The sequence below is a fragment of the Rana temporaria genome, chromosome 5 (genome assembly GCF_905171775.1).
Source record: "Rana temporaria chromosome 5, aRanTem1.1, whole genome shotgun sequence".
NCBI classification, from domain to species: Eukaryota; Metazoa; Chordata; class Amphibia; order Anura; family Ranidae; genus Rana; species Rana temporaria.
This window is the reverse complement of record NC_053493.1, coordinates 376,390,810-376,410,083: the sequence shown is the minus strand read 5'-3', so window position 1 is coordinate 376,410,083 and position 19,274 is coordinate 376,390,810. Positions and strand designations below refer to the sequence as shown.

The 19,274-nt window shown below is 43.4% G+C and overlaps 1 protein-coding gene across 1 annotated transcript in view; it reads left to right on the top strand.

The window, feature by feature from the left end:
- The window catches only part of NUDCD1 (NudC domain containing 1), a 221,423-nt gene that overhangs the window by 56,706 nt on the left and 145,443 nt on the right, over positions 1-19,274 (top strand). The window contains exons 3-4 of the mRNA XM_040354855.1: positions 5,627-5,809; positions 6,948-7,128. Of these exons, the coding sequence (XP_040210789.1) occupies positions 5,627-5,809; positions 6,948-7,128 (364 nt within the window). The remainder of the gene's footprint in view (positions 1-5,626; positions 5,810-6,947; positions 7,129-19,274) is intronic.

The window sequence follows — 19,274 nt, the reverse complement described above, 5'->3', positions numbered from 1 at the left end:
CTCCATGCAACCTGTAGAAAAAATTCTACAGGTTGCATGTCTTGAGTTACAGAGGAGGTCTAGGACTAGGGCTTGCTCCAACGATCGCGGCGATGCCTCACGTGTGGTTTGAACACAGTTTTCGTATGCAGGTGCGCAAGCTCAACGGAACAGGGCACTTTAAGAAAAAAAAAAAAAGTTCTTAATTTATTAAAAAAAAAATGATTTTGATACCGTTTTAAAAAAATAAATAAAACAAAATAAAAAATTTTTGGGTGAATTTTATTCCTATTACAAGCAATGTAAACATCCCTTGTAATACAAAAAAAGCATGACAGGTCCAATTCATAATGAGATCTGGGGTCAAAAATACCTCAAATCTGATATTTACACTAAAATGCAATAAAAATGTTTTATATAAATGTATTTTTTTTTTAAGAGCATTGTGCAGAAGTTACGTTTTGATGTCACTTCCACCCTGCAATGATATGGAGATGGGTAGGGGCTAGCTTCCCCTCACTCACCTCCCAGGGACAGGACCCGATCGCCTCCGCTGATAGCTCCGGCAAGCGGCAGAGGGCACTGGAGAGCGACGGGAGGGGGGAGCCTTCTTCCGCTGCCGATTAAAAGTTATTTTGTGGAGAATCCGCAGCAGAGGCCACTTTTATCTGAAAGCGGACCGCCTGCGCTTTAATCGAGTCGTGTACCTGAAATTGTTGACATGCTGCGGGCATCCATTGTTTAAAACTCGCGGTCTCGAGGACGTCCGTGATTGGCGGAACACTGAACACAGTGTCTGCTGGAAACTGAGTCGGAGGATGAGAGAATGTCCATGATGGGCTGAACTGTGTCTGCTAAGAAACACCTATTGCGGAAGGGATCAGGAGGGGGACCGTGACTTTCAAACAATGAATGGACGCCCGTAGCCTGTCAATTTCAGGTACACTGACTCGGGCACCGTGAGGTTGCAATGGGCACAGTGAGGTTGGCACAATGAGGTTGCAATGGGCACAGTGAGGCATGCAAATGGGCATTGTTGACCCTCTTTTTCGCTTACAGTAGCTGCTGCATTCTCACCCTGGGCTTCTACTCGAGTCAATATCGTTTTCCCAGTTTTTTGTGGTAAAATTAGGTACCTCGGCTTATACTCGAGTATAACATTTTTAATGTTCTGTCAGCAGTCTGCTCCTTCACCTTGCAGCATGCTCTTGGAGAGAGCGAGAGAAAGCCCTCCGTAATGGGTGCCTCATTTTTGTTCAGAGCAGCCTTACCAGAGCCTTGGCACCCTGATGTAATCTTATGGTCCTGCTGATAAGTTGAATCCAGCACCTCATTCCTACTTGTTTCAGGTTTTTATTGTTCCCATTTTCCACTATGAGTAGAATTACTCTCTGTGTCTTGGTGAACATTTTTCATTAGAATGGAAAGTAATGAGAAATCCAATTTTAAAGTGTTTATAGTACTGGAAAAGAAGATGACAAGTATTTCAATAGCCTGTTTTGGTGACAACTCGAAAGCAAATGTCTTACTATGGACTGATTTCATCACCTTTCCTGTTGTGTTTCTGGGATAGAAAGTAAGGAAACAGTGGGGCAAAGGCAGCTTGAAAAATGAAAACAAAAAAGTAACATCCCTATGCTGGGCCTTTTAAACATTTCTATGATTTTGCAGCTACATTTAAAGTGGATGTAAACCCACTTTTTTTTTTTTGATGTCACAATGTAGAGTATACGATTTCCTATCGTCTGTGCCCAGTTTTGCCACACAAAGTTAATCCAGCTCTGAGCAATCCTCTTTTATTGTTCAGTGAAAATTAACAGACTTCCAGATAAAAACCCTGTCTAAATAAAAAGTCCTTTTTTCTCTCCTTGCTTTGAGTGACAGGTTATTTGCATATCTAGCTTGGACATGTTTATCATATGTTATGTTATGTTTATCATAATATGAGGTGATCCACAGTTCATTGTATATTACCAGGATGTGTTATGTGGGGGAGGGGTGGATTTCTCACTTTTTATACTGTGGATCACCTCATATTATGATTAACATAACATATGATAAACATGTCCAAGCTAGATATGCAAATAACCTGTCGCTCAAAGCAAGGAGAGAGGAAAGGACTTTGTATTTAGACAGGGTTTTATCTGGAAGTCTGTTAATTTTCACTGAACAATCAAAGAGGATTGCTCAGAGCTGGATTTACTCTGTGTGGCAAGACTGGACACAGATGATAGGAAATCTTATACTCTACATTTTGACATAAAAAAAAAAAAAAATTGGGGTTTACATCCACTTTAAGAATATGGACAGAACTACGGTCATTGTGCTGTGCTGGTGTCTTGCCTTAAGCCTCGTACACATGATCGGATTCTCTGACGGAATTGTGTGATGGTAGGCTGTTGTCGGAAAATCCGACTGTTTGTATGCTCCATCGGACAATTGTTGTCGTATTTTTCACAGACAAATGTGCGATAGCATGCTTTAAAATTTTCTGACAACAATTGTGTGTTGTCGGATTTTCTGTTCGTGTGTACACAAGTCCTTCGGACAAAACTCCATAATCCAAACATGCATTCTCAGAAGCAATGCTCACCATAACGCAACATTAGCAGAAGTTGCCCAAAGGGTGGCAATAAAGAGCTGAAAAACCATAGTTTCGTGTTTGTTGGCCGACAATTGTTTGTCGTTTTTGTATACAAGACAAGTTCCTGGCCAATGCCCTTTGTAGAAGAGTCCTATGCTTTGTCCGATGAAAATCAGCTTGTGTGTACGATGATTAACCACTTGAGGACCGCCTAACGCCGATATACGTTGGCAGAATGGCACCGCTGGGCACAATCACGTAGCTGTACGTGATTGTAAAAAGCCCAGCCGTGGGACACGCGCCCGCGGCTCCGGGACTCGCGGACCTGATCGCCGCTGGAGTCCCGCGAACGGTCCCCGGAGCTGAAGAACGGGGAGAGCTGTGTGTAAACACAGCTTCCCCGTTCTTCACTGTGGCGCGGTCATCGATTGATTGTGTGTTCCCTAATATAGGGGCGCACAATGACGTCAGACCTACAGCCACACCCCCCTACAGTTGTAAACACACATGAGGTCACACTTAACCCATTCAGCGCCCCCTTGTGGTTAACTTCCAAACTGCAATTGTCATTTTTCACAGTAAACAATGCATTTTAAATGCATTTTTTTGCTGTGAAAATGACAATGGTCCCAAAAATGTGTCAAAATTGTCCTAAGTGTCCGCCATAATGTCGCAGTCATGAAAAAAATCGCTGATCGCCGCCATTAGTAGTAAAAAAAAAAAATTATAAAAATGCAATAAATCTATCCCCTATCCCCTATTTTTGTAAACACTAATTTTTTTAATCAAAAATAGGTAAAAGAATACGTATCGGCCTAAACTGAGGAAATTTTTTTTTTATGTTTTTGGGGGATATTTATTATAGCAAAAAGTAAAAAATATTGAATTTTTTTCAAAATTGTCGCTCTATTTTTGTTTATAGCGCAAAAGAAAGCTCTATTTGTGGGGAAAAAAGGACGCCAATTTTGTTTGGGAGCCACTTCGCACGACCCCGCAATTGTCAGTTAAATTGACGCAGTGCCGAATCGCAAAAAGGGGCCTGGTCCTTTTTTACCTGCATTTTGGTCCAGGTCTTAAAGTGGAGTTCCGGCCACAGTTTCACTTTTTAAATATAAATACCCCTGTAATACACAAGCTTAATATATTCTAGTAAAGTTAGTCTGTAAACTAAGGTCCGTTTTGTTAGGTTGTTACAGCATTTAGACACGTTATAAAATAGAAATTGACTGGGGCCATCTTAAGTGTGGGCATCATGAAGCCAGACTGTATGACTTCCTGGATTTCAGCCTTGCAGATCTCGCACATGCTCAGTGCTGCACAAGCAGTATAATAGGTTTCAGATCAGGTTTCAATAGCAACGGGAGTGTCAGAGAAAGTTGCCGCCCCTTATCTATGCAAACCTCTCCTCTCCTCCCCTCCTCCTTCCAGGAACCAGTAAATATACAAAATAATTTGTTCCTGTGCAGATATATCTACATAACAAGATTTTATATATATATATATATATATATATATATATATATATATATATATATATATATATATATATATATGTAGTGTGTATACATATACTAGACATGTGCACTGTCAATAAATTCATTTTGTTTAGTTCCGTTTCGCATTAGCCGTTATTTCGTATTTTGTGCCCGAAACTCACTTCGGATTCGTACGCTCATAATGAGCACAGCAGGAGTACAGCCACAGGAAGTCAGCACAGAACAGGGATGGTGGGAACCCTTCATGAGGGATTCCCACCATCCCTGCACTGAGTTCCTGGGTCTGTACTCCTGCTGTGCCCATTATGAGGGGTTCCCACCATCCCTGTGCTGTGCTGCATCGCCCCCCCGCATCGGCCCTGGCACCCCGCATTGGCCCCGGCACCCCACACTGCATTGGCCCCGGCACCCCGCATCGGCCCCGGCACAGCACCCCACATCAGCCCTGGCACAGCACCCTGCATCGGCCCAGGCACATCGCATTGGTCTCAGCACACCGCATCGGTTCCCCCCGCCAAATCGCATAGCCCCCAGCACATGGATGCGTTTTACGGGCACAGTGAGGCAGCGTTGGGCACAGTGGAATGCATTTGATAGCCCAAGTGTGATAGTGTTTGATGGCACAGTGGCAAGCTCCGCTCTCCCACTAACTCTGTGACAACAGTGCATTATTAGTGCCCATCAGTGCAGAGTGGGGAGAGGTACAGATCATCAGGATGACAGAGCGCATCTCGGGCTGATAGATCTGTATGTGAGAACACAGCTCGTGGTACTGCTCCACCTCCCTGCACCAGAATTGTGATAGACCGTGCAGAGCGCACTGTTTCAATGTACAGGGAGGCGGGGCTGTACTACGATCAGTGTTCTCACATACAGATCTATCAGACCGAGATGCGCTCTGTCATCCTGATGATCTGGAACTCTACGCAGACAGGAGACAGATGGCGGGCGGGTGGTGGAGGCGGGAGGACGGGGGCGGTGCTAGCAGGGAGGAGTTGGAGAGGGACAAGAGGAAGAGGACACCAGCTCTATGGGCGGCACTGCCCTTCCTCCCGCCCGCCCACTCAAGATTTTCAACTGCGGCGATAGTTCAGCCCAGCCTCCTGGGATTGATGACACACATCTCCCAGGAGGCATAGCGGCACTGGATGCGGCGGCGATGCCATTCCGCCGCGGCAGGAGAAAGAAACTCACAGGAATAAAACCGTGAGTTTTTAAAAGAAAAAAAACAACAACATGCCAAATATATTTAAGGGGGCAGTGTTAAATAGAAAGCTGTTAAGTTGTAAAATAGGGTAGAACTCCGCTTTAAGTGGTTAAGAATTTTTGGTGGAAAAGCAGGGAGTGAGTGGTTAGGATTGTAAATCTAGTCGGCCTGCAGAATTTTAGGCTCACAATGTGGTGTTCCCAGAATAGTAGATTAGAGGGAAATGGAGAGTTGCGCACAGTGGAGAGAGTCGTGCTGTGATAAGAAAAGCCAGAAAGTCTGGTGCAGCCAGTCTTTTCTCTGTGATCTTTGATGAATTTGTAACTGGAGGGTAACCCTGACAATGTATTTCTCTTTCAGGACTCGGCTTTGGGAAAACCTATAGAAGTTTTCAGATTCCCAAGTGACCTGAGTGCATATGACAGGCGTCTGTGCTCCTCCATACATTTTACATCGACCAACTGGGTGACCCTCTCTGACGGGACAGGTACCCTCTACCTAGTTCACATTGCAAAGGCTGACCATCCTGCCGGAAAATGGGACGTAAGTACTCTGCTTTATGTATGTATGTATATATATATATATATATATATATATATTATATCCCATTCATCTATTTGAATTTTGGAAGGACAAATTGTCCTTGGTGTGTACTTTATTTGTGTGACAGAGGATAAAAGCAAGGTCGTCATTTACTATGTATTGTGTGTAGCTTTTCAATAGGATATGACGAATTATGAGTCTAATGCTGGCCATACACTATACGTAAAATCGGTTGTTCAGACTGTTCGTTCGTTTTTCGAACAGTTAATGGGCACAAAATCGATAATCGTTGTCCTTCGTTTTTTCGGCTCAAAAACGTCCCAAGTTTGGAAATTTTTTACCTGGGGTGCCCAAACTTTCGATCCCCACTGTAGTCTTTTCATTCACAGGAAACTGTGATTGAAAGATGTAAAAGGGGGGGAACTAATGCGCAAAACCAATCTACCCAGGGCAACTAAGTAAAATACAATAGAATATTAATAAGTCTATAAAGGCAGCAGCCACTACTAAAACAGTGATCACGCACCAACAAGTATATGTAAAACAGAGAGTGTAATGGCGCTTGCCAAAGGGAAACTATAATAAGATAAAATATATTACACACACAACGACGTATAAAAACGTATAAGTAATGATCAGTGGTGTTCAATCAAACTGTGTTCCACTCCTAATTTCCTTGAAGACCCTTCATAACATCCATAATTCAGGATGTGAATTATGGATGTTATGAAGGGTCTTCAAGGAAATTAGGAGTGGAACACAGTTTGATTGAACACCACTGATCATTACTTATACGTTTTTATACGTTGTTGTGTGTGTAATATATTTTATCTTATTATAGTTTCCCTTTGGCAAGCGCCATTACACTCTCTGTTTTACATGTGATTGAAAGATGCAGACGTGTGGGTGGAGCTCTACACGGCCTCAATGTTTTCAAATTGTGACAGTGGTTGGGGGGAGATGATCCCCGGCCAGCAGTCACAGAAGGGAGAGTTTAGGGGGAGAAGGTGCAGATGCTGGAACATGTTACATGTTCTACCCTAAATACAGGTGGAATATGTAACATGTGAACTTATCCTTTAACTTTAAATTTATAAATGTAACTTTGCTTCCTAACTTTCCTTTTTTTATGTTGCAGCTCAGGTTTAATCAAGAACTTGGAGATCCATTCATTGTACTTCACAGCATCCTCTTTGCCCAGGAAGGAGTACAGATAATTGATGTTCTTCTGCTGAATGTGGAAAAAGATGATCTGGATGTTAAAGGGAGTGGATTCCATGTCTCTCTAGAGTGGATATCAATAGCACTGCCAAATCAAGGTAAATGTTTGGCAGTGGTTTAATTTTCCTGTAGACAAATGCTTAGTATAAGAAAGGTAGACCATTGCTGTGAAGGACGGGGGGATGGGCAACTCATTTTGCTTGTTGTCCAGTAAGAAATATTTTAGAAAGTTTTGAAGGTATCCGGTTTTATGTCCTACTCTGGTTGGTTCGTTGTGATCTGTTTGCTTACTATTTTACCTTGCTTCCTGATCATGTAAGGACCCTTTTACACGGACGTGTCCGTGTGCGGGCTCCGCTTTGCTCAGCTTTTTCTCTTTCACTCGCTCACTCTCTCTTTTGCTTGCGCGCTTTTTTGCTCGCGCGCTCTTTTGCTCCCGTGCTTTTTCTTTTGCTCGCTCTTACTTTGCTCGCTCGCTTTTTCTTTGCTCGCTCTTTCTTTCTTTCCTTTGCTCGCTCGCTCTTTCTTTCCTTTGCTTGCTCACTCGCTCCTTTTTCTTTCTTTCTTTCTTTCTTTTCTTTCTTTCTTTCTTTCTTTCTTTCTTTCTTTCTTTCTTTCTTTTCTTTTCTTTTCTTTTCTTTTCTTTTCTTTTCTTTTCTTTTCTTTTCTTTTCTTTTCTTTTCTTTTCTTTTCTTTCTTTCTTTTCTTTCTTTCTTTTCTTTCTTTCTTTTCTTTCTTTCCTTTGCTCGCTCTTTTCTTTCTTTCCTTTGCTCGCTCTTTCTTTCCTTTGCTTGCTCACTCGCTCCTTTTTCTTTCTTTCTTTCTTTCTTTCTTTCTTTCTTTCTTTCTTTCTTTCTTTCTTTTCTTTTCTTTTCTTTTCTTTTCTTTTCTTTTCTTTTCTTTTCTTTTCTTTTCTTTTCTTTTCTTTCTTTCTTTCTTTCTTTCTTTTCTTTGCTCGCTCTTTTCTTTCTTTCCTTTGCTCGCTCTTTCTTTCTTTCCTTTGCTCGCTCTTTCTTTCTTTCCTTTGCTCGCTCTTTCTTTCTTTCCTTTGCTCGCTCGCTCGCTCTTTCTTTCTTTCCTTTACTCGCTTGCTCTTTTGCTCAATATAAAGGTAAAACAGTGATGATGGGCAAAAGGAATTGGATGGACCAGTCCGGGAGCAGCAATTATATGTGCGATATAACACAAAAGTAAATGGAAAAGAAAAATTGAAACGTAACATTGCAGGAGTAACAGAACTTCTGTATGTAAGCTGATTAACCTCTCAGGCGAGTAACCCAGTGTCCGTGAATTCTGTGGGGAGTAGGCAATATTCAGCCAGCTCCTTCAAAGTGGATCCTTGAATCTGCTGACCTGCAATGAAACCTTGGAAGCTCCTTTTAAGGTTTCATTGCAATTTTTCTTTTCCATTCTCTTTCTTTTGCTCTTGCTCGCACTTTCTTTTGCTCTTGCTCGCACTTTCTTTTGCTCTTGCTCGCACTTTCTTTTGCTCTTGCTCGCTCTTTCTTTTGCTCGCCCTTGCCTTTGCTCACTCGCTCGCCCTTGCCTTTGCTCACTCGCTCGCTCGTGCCTTTGCTCACTCGCTCGCCCGTGCCTTTGCTCACTCGCTCGCCCGTGCCTTTGCTCACTCGCTCGCTCGTGCCTTTGCTCACTCGCTCGCTCGTGCCCTCGCTCGCCCGTGCCTTTGCTCACTCGCTCGCCCGTGCCTTTGCTCACTCGCTCGCCCGTGCCTTTGCTCACTCGCTCGCCCGTGCCTTTGCTCACTCGCTCGCCCGTGCCTTTGCTCACTCGCTCGCCCGTGCCTTTGCTCACTCGCTCGCCCGTGCCTTTGCTCACTCGCTCGCCCGTGCCTTTGCTCACTCGCTCGCCCGTGCCTTTGCTCACTCGCTCGCCCGTGCCTTTGCTCACTCGCTCGCTCGTGCCTTTGCTCACTCGCTCGCTCGTGCCTTTTCTCACTCGCAGGTTCTCGCCTTTGCTCACGCGCAGGCTCTTTGTTTTGCTCGCTCGCTCTTTCTTTTGCTCACTTTTTCTGCTCGCTCTTTCTTTCTTTTGCTCGCTCGCTCACTCTGGCGCTCTCTCGTTAAGGGAAAGTTTAGACGTGTGAAGTTGAGATTAGTAATTGGGTTTTAAAAAAGCACATTTTGCTGTTCAAGTAGCTATACTGATTAGGAGCCATACACAGCAGGCTGATTACACAAAAAGGAAGGGTAGGCATTGGCCATTATAATGTGCTTTTTTTTTTTTCTTTGGTTTCCACAGCTGGGAAACGCAATTCAGCATGTTGTGCTCTGATCCAAGTATTCTTGACCAATCCATAGGAAATTGTGTTTTCTTTATAGCTGCACATACAATCATGGCCAAAAATATTGTCACCCTGCATTTGTCAGATAATGCAACAGGTCGCTCAGAAAATTGTTGCAAATACTGCTGTTTATTTATTTTGTCTGTTTTGGTATGACAAAAAAGTGAAGAAACAAAAAAATATGGACTGGACAAAATTATTGGCACCTTCTTAAAATTGCATTCCAAGTTTGTGATGCTCCTGTAATTTGTAATTCTACTCACCTGTATCAATTAATAGGTGCTGACAATATAGAAATCACACTAGCAAATAGTTAAAATAGTGAAAAATGTACTCGGCCTTTCTGTTGTGTGTGTCTCTGCGTGCCACAAGGAGCATGGAGAAGAGCAAGAGCAGCAAAGAATTGTCTCAGGATTTGAGAACAAAAATTGTGGAAAAAGCATGGACAGTCTCGAGGTTACAAGTCCATCTCCAGAGATCTTAAAGGGGTTGTAAACCCTTATTGTTTTTCACCCTCACGCATTCTATGCATGAAGGTGAAAAACCTTCTCTCGTGCCGCAGCCCCTGTTTTACTTACCTGAGCCCTGTGTTTCTCACCCGGGGGATGAGCACACCAGCCATGTCTGGTGTCTCGTGTCTTGATTGGATAGATTTATAGCAGCACAGCCATTGGCCCCCGCTGCTGTCAATCAAATGTGACCAGGGCGAACATGTCAAACTGCGATACCCAAAAAAATTGCCTATTAGTACAAATCCTCTACCATTCAAATCTCTCAAATTTCCTCTTCAAGTAAACATGCTCCCAGTCATGAAAGAATATTCGGCATACAAGAAAATTTCCATACGGTTGGTGGATCTCTTGATAACTAAGGCATTTCTCATAACCTTCCGTGCAGCTATTAATCTATAGGAAAGCAACCGTTTGTTATTTTTTCTTTTTGTTTGAGGCCTAATAGTGTAGTGGAACCAGTGGAATGGAGGTGTTTCCCAATGCTTGAAGAATAGACATCAATCTGCCCCACAAATCCCTCTCCTATCCCCCATTCATTCCTCCTAGCACAAATCCCACTAAATCACTCCTAGCACAGGAGGTCAGTTCTTATTCCCTTCCCCAATCTCCTTGCAGCACACCCCCCCCCAAACCTCACATGATAAAGTGCCTAGGGCAGCCTCCCCTCCTGCCCACTACTTGCCCCGGCTCTGCTCAGAGGCCTAGGTAAATGTAAACCGTATATTGTGACCGTTCCAACAACTGATCCAGCAGAAGGCACAGCCAACCAAAGCCACTTCCAAACAGTAGTAGAGCATCAAGATCCTGGACTAATGCTGGCAGCTTCTGCAGCGAGAAGCGAGAATGTGGCCTGGTGGTCCACACTCAAACAGGAGGTTTCCTACAAATAGATGTGCAGTCCCTGCACTTTCCATACTCCTCAAGAACCTTTTCCTGACGCTAAGCACTGTCCTTGCTCAACAAGGAAATTTGTCCCTACACTAACCACTCACTTGAAGCTCACCAAACCTTGGAGCAGGAGTCTTGAATAGACTCTGCCTGACCCTAAATGGCCTCATAGCCTGCATCAGGCCCCGGCATCCAATTGGACAGTTGTCTCCCTGTAACATCAGGAAGACAGAGTTCCTCACAACTTTCTTTACCTCGTGCATTGCAGCTTTGGTTGCGCACCATCTGCAGTGGGGGATACGTATTTCACCTACCTACAAGCAGATGGTTTTTATACATTGCAGAATCTAACAGATTCTCTTTTAAATCTCAGTTCCAAGCTAAATCCAGCCAGACCTAAAAGCAAGATGTAATCTTGCTATGGATTTACTAATCCTTCTGATCAGTCTGTGCCATACTCGCATTAAAATACAAAACGGACAAGAGCATGGCCACATTTGTAAACGGTCAGCCTCGCAATGCCTCATGGGACTAGTTTCGCAACAGCTGGAGGACCACATGTTGAGCACCCATATACAATAATAATACACCTCCATTCCAGCAACTTAATTCCAGTTTGAATGGTGCAGAGATGACAGTGTACTTGGCTAGGGCTGCAATGATAGCAGACATGTACTCCTAATGCTAGCCATTAAGAACCCATTCCACTGTTCTCCTAGGGCTGCATTCTCGCTGGCATACACAGCTTGAGGCTGGACCGTGCATACAATCTTGAGGGCAGCAACGTGTTTCGAGGGTGTTCCTCTTTCTCAAGCCTGCCTTGTTTAGTAACTGTGAACTATTTGTAATCTACAAGTGTTTAAGCAGGAGGCACGGACATCGGCATCTGACATTGCTGCACGCACCTGCCAACATGAAAGCCAGGGGCTGCGATCCTTGTATTAGGAATGCACATTAAAAAAACTTTTATAATAAGTTATAATAAGTTATTGCATAAAATGATTTATAGGTATCTTGCACTAAGCACTTTGGTAGTGATTTTGTTTTCCATACTCTCGTTGGTGTACTACTGCTACTCAATTGTCCAGTCACAGTCCTATGTGGCCATACAATTTTTCTATCCAATTAACGAATAGCCGTAATTTCTCTGATCAATTTAGACCCTTTTGATTGCATTGTATCAAACTGAGTTGATTGGTCAGGATAATATTATCAAACATTTTGTATCAGTCCTTGGCACTGAGATGCTTTGTTAAGAATGCAATCACATTTTGATCAATCCAATTGATTCCCTGGGCCACTTGATAACCTCCCATGGCTTCCAATACTACTTCTATGCTGATGACACCCAGTTCTATCTCTTGACTCCTCAACTCCACAATCTCTTTGCGTATCACAAACTTGCTGAGCTACATATCAGTATGTATGTCGCACCTCTTCCTTAAAGTGGAGGTTCACTCAAAAACTCAATTTTTAACATTGGATTGAGGCTCATTTTGGGAAGCAGAATCGGGTGTTTTTTTTTAAATCGAAGCAGTACTTACCGTTTTAGAGAGCGATCTTCTCCGCCGCTTCCGGGTATGGGCTGCGGGACTGGGCGTTCCTATTTGATTTGACAGGCTTTCGACGGTCGCATACAGCGCGTCACGATTTTCCGAAAGTAGCCGAACGTCGGTGTGCAGGCGCCGTATAGAGCCGCACCGACGTTTGGCTTCTTTCGGCTACTCGTGACGCGATGTATGTGACCATCGGAAGCCTGTCAATCAAATAGGAACGCCTAGTCCCGAAGACCATACCCGGAAGCGGCGGAGAAGATCTATCTCTAAAACGGCAAGTACTGCTTCGATTTAAAAAAAAAACACCCGATTCTGCTTCCCAAAATGAGCCTCAATCTAATGTTAAAAATTGTTTTTCGGGTGAACTCCCGCTTTAAACTCAATCTTTGTAAAACTGAGCTTGTGATATTTCCTCTTCCCCCCAATCCCTTTCCCGATCCTCTCCTTATGACTTTACCATTGAGATCAACCGCGCAACCATTGGTCCCTCCACACACGCTAGGGGGCTGGGTGTAATTCTAGATTATGACCTCTTCTCTACAACCCCCACATCCAATCGCTGGTTACATCTTGCAGCCCTAACCTCTACAACATTTCCAGAATTCGCCCCTTCCTGACCAACACCACAAAACACCTTCACTCCTGGTTATTTTCCGCCTTGACTACTGCAACTCCCCCCTCACTGGCCTACCTTTACCTAGGCTAAGCCCCGCTTCAGTCTATTATGAATGCTTCTGCTAGATGCACCTTACTAACCGATCCGTGACATACAAGGCCATCCACCACATCACCCCCAGCTACATCACTAAACTCCTCTGCAGATATTGCCTAAATTGTACTCTTGGCACCTCCCGAGACCTGCTCTCCAGCTCCCTTGTTACTTCCTCCCATGCTTACCTCCAGGACTTCTCCAGAGCCTCTCCCATCCTCTAAATCTTCCTACCCCAGTATGTCCAGTCAGCCCATACCCTGTCTGTCCGCCTTTAGGAAACCCTAAAAACTTATTCAGGGAAGCCTACTCCACCTCCACCTAAGAACTGTACCCAACTCCCCTCCTTCAGATCATCCCCCATAGCCATTACCTTTTGTACCACTACCCCCTCCCTTCAGATTGTAAGCCCCATGGGAAGGGCCCTCCTGTTGCTTCTGTATTGAACTATAGTGTAATCGTACTATCCTCCTTTACATTGTAAAGTGCTGCATAAACTGTTGGCGCTGTATAAATCCTGTATAATAATATTATTAGATTACATGTTGGAAACAGAGAAGTGGTTTGATCATTTAGGATTTAAAATTATAACCATATCTTAACCATCATTCCAGTTATACTTCTCCTCATCGATTGGATGAGTTGTCTCAAAATCAATCCTATTATCAAAGTGTGCATGGCTTACCTTTGGACCAGGCTGTATTGCTTTATTTGAGTGCAGTATGCAGGTAGCACAGTTAGAAGCCAGGGCCTGACTGATCAGTGTGGCTGGGTTGGCTAGATCGCAAACCTGGCTAAACACGATTCCAAAGCTCTGCCAGGAAAAGTGTCAGTGTCTCTTTAAAGCGGGGTTCCGTGCATAAAATGTTTTTTTATTTTTTTTTGCAATCTCAATTACATCATTATAAATATTCATTAAAACATATTAATAAAGCACGATCAGTACATAAACAGTTGCAAAAACTTACTGTACCTGATATCATCTCAGGGATCTTGTGGCCGTTTCCATCCTAGCTGTGGGCATTATGAAGCCCAGTTCCTGTGTCTTCCTGGATTTTCCAAGAGAGGTGCATGCTGGGATTTTTAGGCACAGTAATGCCCAGAGACTCCTGGGAAATGAGTGTCATAATTTCCAAGGAGGCAATGGGGTCTTAGGACAGGAAGTTCTTCCACCTTGGACTAGGTACTAGACAGATTACGAAATCTGCCTAGTAACAGCCATATAGTAGTGAGTAAAAAAAAAAAAAAATTATGATTTTATTTTTTATTTTTTTCCTGTTACTTTTAACCACTTGTCCACCGGGCCTATTTTGGCACTTCTCTCCTTCATGTAAAAATCAAATTTTTTTTGCTAGAAAATTAGTCTGAACCCCCAAACATTATATATATATATATATATATATATATATATATATATATATATATATATATAATGCATGCATGCATATATACATATACACATATATACATATATACATATACAGACACCCTAGGGAATAAAATGGCGGTCATTGCAACTTTTTTTCTAGCACAGTATTTGCGCAATAATGTTTCAAACGCCTTTTTTTGGGGGGAAGAAAAACGGTTTCATGAATTAAAAAATAACAAAACAGTAAAGGTAGCCCAATTTTTTTGTATAATGGGAAAGATGATGTTACGCCGAGTAAATAGATACCGAACATGTTACGCTTTAAAATTGCGCACACTCATGGAATGGCGCCAAACTTCGGTACTTAAAAATCTCCATAGGTGACGCTTTAACATTTTTTACAGGTTACTATTTTCGAGTTACAGAGGAGGTCTAGTGCTAGAATTGTTGCACACGCTCTAACGCACGCGACAATACCTCACATGTGGGGTTTGAACGGCGTTTACATATGTGGGCGGGACTTGCATGCGTGTTTGCTTCTGCGCGCGAGATAACGGGGACAGGGCCGTTTTGAAAATGTTATTTTTTTATTTCACGTAATTTTTTTAATTTGTACTTCTTTTTTTTATCACTTTTATTCCTATTACAAGGAATGTAAACATCCCTTGTAATAGGAATAAGTGTGACAGATCCTCTTTATGGAGAGATGCGGGGTCAATAAGACTTACAAGCATGAAATCGGTGAAAAATCACTGATCACATGCCGACAGCCGCGATTGCGGCTTTGTTTACTTCCGGGTACCGGGCGTGACGCCTGGGCCTCCGACGGTCATAGAGATGACTGGTGACCATCTGGTCACCAGTCATCTTTATGCTTTCCAGGCAGCGCCGACCGATTCGCTCTCCGGGTCCCCGATGGCGTGGGAGAGCCTAGAGAAGCACCGGATGGCGGCAGGAGGAGGGGGGGGGGGGTACATACGGTGGAACCGCCGCTTTGATCATTCTTATCGTGCACAGAATCGCCGGCTGAAGATGGTGATATCTGAATGATAAAATGAGGAAAAAAAGTTGCGCTAACTGTAAATATTGTAAACCAGTAGCAGCTAGCACCAACAAAAGACAATATTGTGTACAAAGAATAAAAAAGAAAAAGTGCAGCGCTGAGTATTCAGTGAAATGAATCAAAAAATATGGTAAATAATCAAACTTCAGTGAAAAATCAAAGAAATCTAAAAAAGAAAAAAGAGGGGGACACACCCCCAAGTAATGTGGCAGGTAAATAACCTGAAAGGCAGCTAGAAAGTGAAATCTAGCTGGATAATGTGTAATATAAACACACCGTGATGAGTGAGGGGACACAAAAATAAATAATAATGAGAACCTCAAATGAAGTCCATATAATTTATACGTGTAACTCCAAAATGTAAATGTGATAGTCCAAGGTCAAAATGGCCTATACAGTCCAAAAAAATATATATATGCAATGTATTTCCTTTTTTGGAGTTGGTCAGAAGTTCTTTGTGGAAAAGACCAAATGACTGTAGAGGAATGGAAGATGTTGTGATCTTCTCAGGTATGGAACTCAGATGTTCTTAATAAGCAGTTGGAACCTCATCAGCAATCCATAATAGTATCCAAATAAACAGGTATAAAGATGGGTACTCTTACCGGAAAGTGTGGACATACACGTCAGCGACGGTATGTCAAACACGCATGTACGAGCTCCTAGGCAGCCGTGATGTCAATGGGGAAGCTGTTTGATGTGCCAGCCTTTAATCCGCCTTTAATCCGCCAGGACGGGTCCAATCCAATGAGAGGAGACAGCTCGTGCAGGTGTGGTTCTCAGATGAAAGAGTGTAATATGCAGGCCAAACGTAGAAACCATGTAAGGGAAAACGTACTCACATAGTGCGGTTAATCCCAAAACAAGCCTTTATTAGGCATAGAAAATAAAAGCCATAATAAACAAAAAACTGGATAAAAATATAAAATAGATAAAAAAGTACAAGCCCAGTGAAAGACGAGTACAAGTGATCACAAGTAAAATATGGCGTAATGAGCAAGTAGCATATGAGCTATGTACCCGACATGTTTCGAGCGACAGAGCTCTTCAACTGGGGCATAACCCATACAAGTGCCCAACGCCATCTATTTATAACATAAGACTAAGCAATGATGACAGCGTGCCTGCAAACAGCTGAGGGAAGCCAGAGGAATTAGCCAATCACAATCACTGACTTCAGGTGCCGCCCACTACTGTCAGCAAAGGACGTAGGATAAGCAATGATGACAGCGTGCCTGCAAACAGCTGAGAGAAGCCAGGGGAATTAACCAATCACAATCACTGACTTCAGGTGCCGCCCACTACTGTCAGCAAAGGACGTAGTAAGTGAACAGCCACCTGTTGACTGTGGACCATCCGAGTGTCCATTGGTCCCCAGAACGTATCCAGGCGGGGCATAAGCAGCGTCATAGCCGTCCTCAATACTGCAGCCGGTGCGTCGATCTACGGCACCTACAACTGCTGCCAATCTGGGGGCGGGGGGCGGTCAGGCTCTTGACATATGCGCAAGCGCAGCCACGGTGGACACGAGGGTCCCTACGGAAACCGCAGGGAAACTGACGTGTGATGTACGCGGCGCGCGTGCCTCCCACCCTGGAACGCAAAAGGGCCAATCACAGGGAAGAGTCAGTGTATAGTGAAACCAGGTCAGCGTCGTGATGTCATCACGCTGCGCCCTCCCTCATGGACTCAATATAGAGTGGGATATTAACGCCTTTATTAACAAATCCTAGTGATTGTATGACGTCTATGTCCTTCTCTTATTGTGCTTTCCTTAATTTGGGATTTTTTGTTAGGCATTCTTATAAGCATATCATTATGGCCATTTTCTCCATTTCTCACATGTATTCAAAATATAGCATTTTATATACAGGCATATTCATTATTATTTTTCAGGTACTTTGTTTATTGATTGTATATGTATTAATGTATATGTTTTGTTTACAATAGCAATGATGCCACACAGCCTTGTATATATTGCCTACACCATCATTGGGTATTCCTAAATGTCACTCCCCTTGTATTCCAGGTCAGTGTCCATATTCCTCACTGATTCGTATGTGCGAGTCATTGGAATACTTGGAACGCATTGTGAGGGCGCAGCGTGATGACATCACGACGCTGACCTGGTTTCACTATACACTGACTCTTCCCTGTGATTGGCCCTTTTGCGTTCCAGGGTGGGAGGCACGCGCAACGTGTTTCTAGGGTGTTCCTCTTTCTCAAGCCTGCCTTGTTTAGTAACTGTGAACTATTTGTATTCTACAAATGTTTAAGCCGGAGGCACGGACATCGGCATCTGACATTGCTGCACGCATCTGCCAACATGAAAGCCAGGGGCTGCGATCCTTGTATTAGGAATGCACATTAAAAAAACCTTTATAAAAAGTTATTGCATTAAATGATTTATAGGTATCTTGCACTAAGCACTTTGGTAGTGATTTTGTTTTCCATACTCTCATTGGTGTACTACTGCTACTCAATTGTCCAGTCACAGTCCTATGTGGCCATACAATTTTTCTATCCAATTAACGAATAGCCGTAATTTCTCTGATCAATTTAGACCCTTTTGATTGCATTGTATCAAACTGAGTTGATTGGTCAGGATAATATTATCAAACATTTTGTATCAGTCCTTGGCACTGAGATGCTTTGTTCAGAATGCAATCACATTTTGATCAATCCAATTGATTCCCTGGGCCACTTGATAACCTCCCATGGCTTCCAATACTACTTCTATGCTGATGACACCCAGTGCTGATGACACCCAGTTCTATCTCTTGACTCCTCAACTCCACAATCTCTTTGCGTATCACAAACTTGCTGAGCTACATATCAGTATGTATGTCGCACCTCTTCCTTAAAGTGGAGGTTCACTCAAAAACTCAATTTTTAACATTAGATTGAGGCTCATTTTGGGAAGCAGAATCAGGTTTTTTTTTTTTTTTTAATCGAAGCCGTACTTACCGTTTTAGAGATGGATCTTCTCCGCCGCTTCCGGGTATGGGCTGCGGGACTGGGCGTTCCTATTTGATTGACAGGATTTCGACGGTCGCATACAGTGCATCACGATTTTCCGAAAGTAGCCAAACGTCGGTGTGCAGGCGCCGTATAGAGCCGCACCGACGTTTGGCTTCTTTCGGCTACTCGTGACGCGATGTATGTGACCGTCGGAAGCCTTTCGGAAGCCTGTCAATCAAATAGGAACGCCCAGTCCCAAAGACCATACCCGGAAGCGGCGGAGAAGATCTATCTCTAAAACGGTAAGTACTGCTTCGATTTAAAAAAAAAACACCCGATTCTGCTTCCCAAAATGAGCCTCAATCTAATGTTAAAAATTGTTTTTCGGGTGAACTCCCGCTTTAAACTCAATCTTTGTAAAACTGAGCTTGTGATATTTCCTCTTCCCCCAATCCCTTTTCTGATCCTCTCCTTATGACTTTACCATTGAGATCAACCGCACAACCATTGGTCCCTCCACACACGCTAGGGTGCTGGGTGTAATTCTAGATTATGACCTCTTCTACAACCCCCACATCCAATCGCTGGTTACATCTTGCAGCCCTAACCTCTACAACATTTCCAGAATTTGCCCCTTCCTGACCAATACCACAAAACACCTTCACTCCTGGTTATTTTCCGCCTTGACTACTGCAACTCCCCCCTCACTGGCCTACCTTTACCTAGGCTAAGCCCCGCTTTAGTCTATTATGAATGCTGCTGCTAGACAAATGCACCTTACTAACCGATCCGTGACATACAAGGCCATCCACCACATCACCCCCAGCTACATCACTAACCTCATCTGCAGATATTGCCTAAATTGTACTCTTGGCACCTCCCGA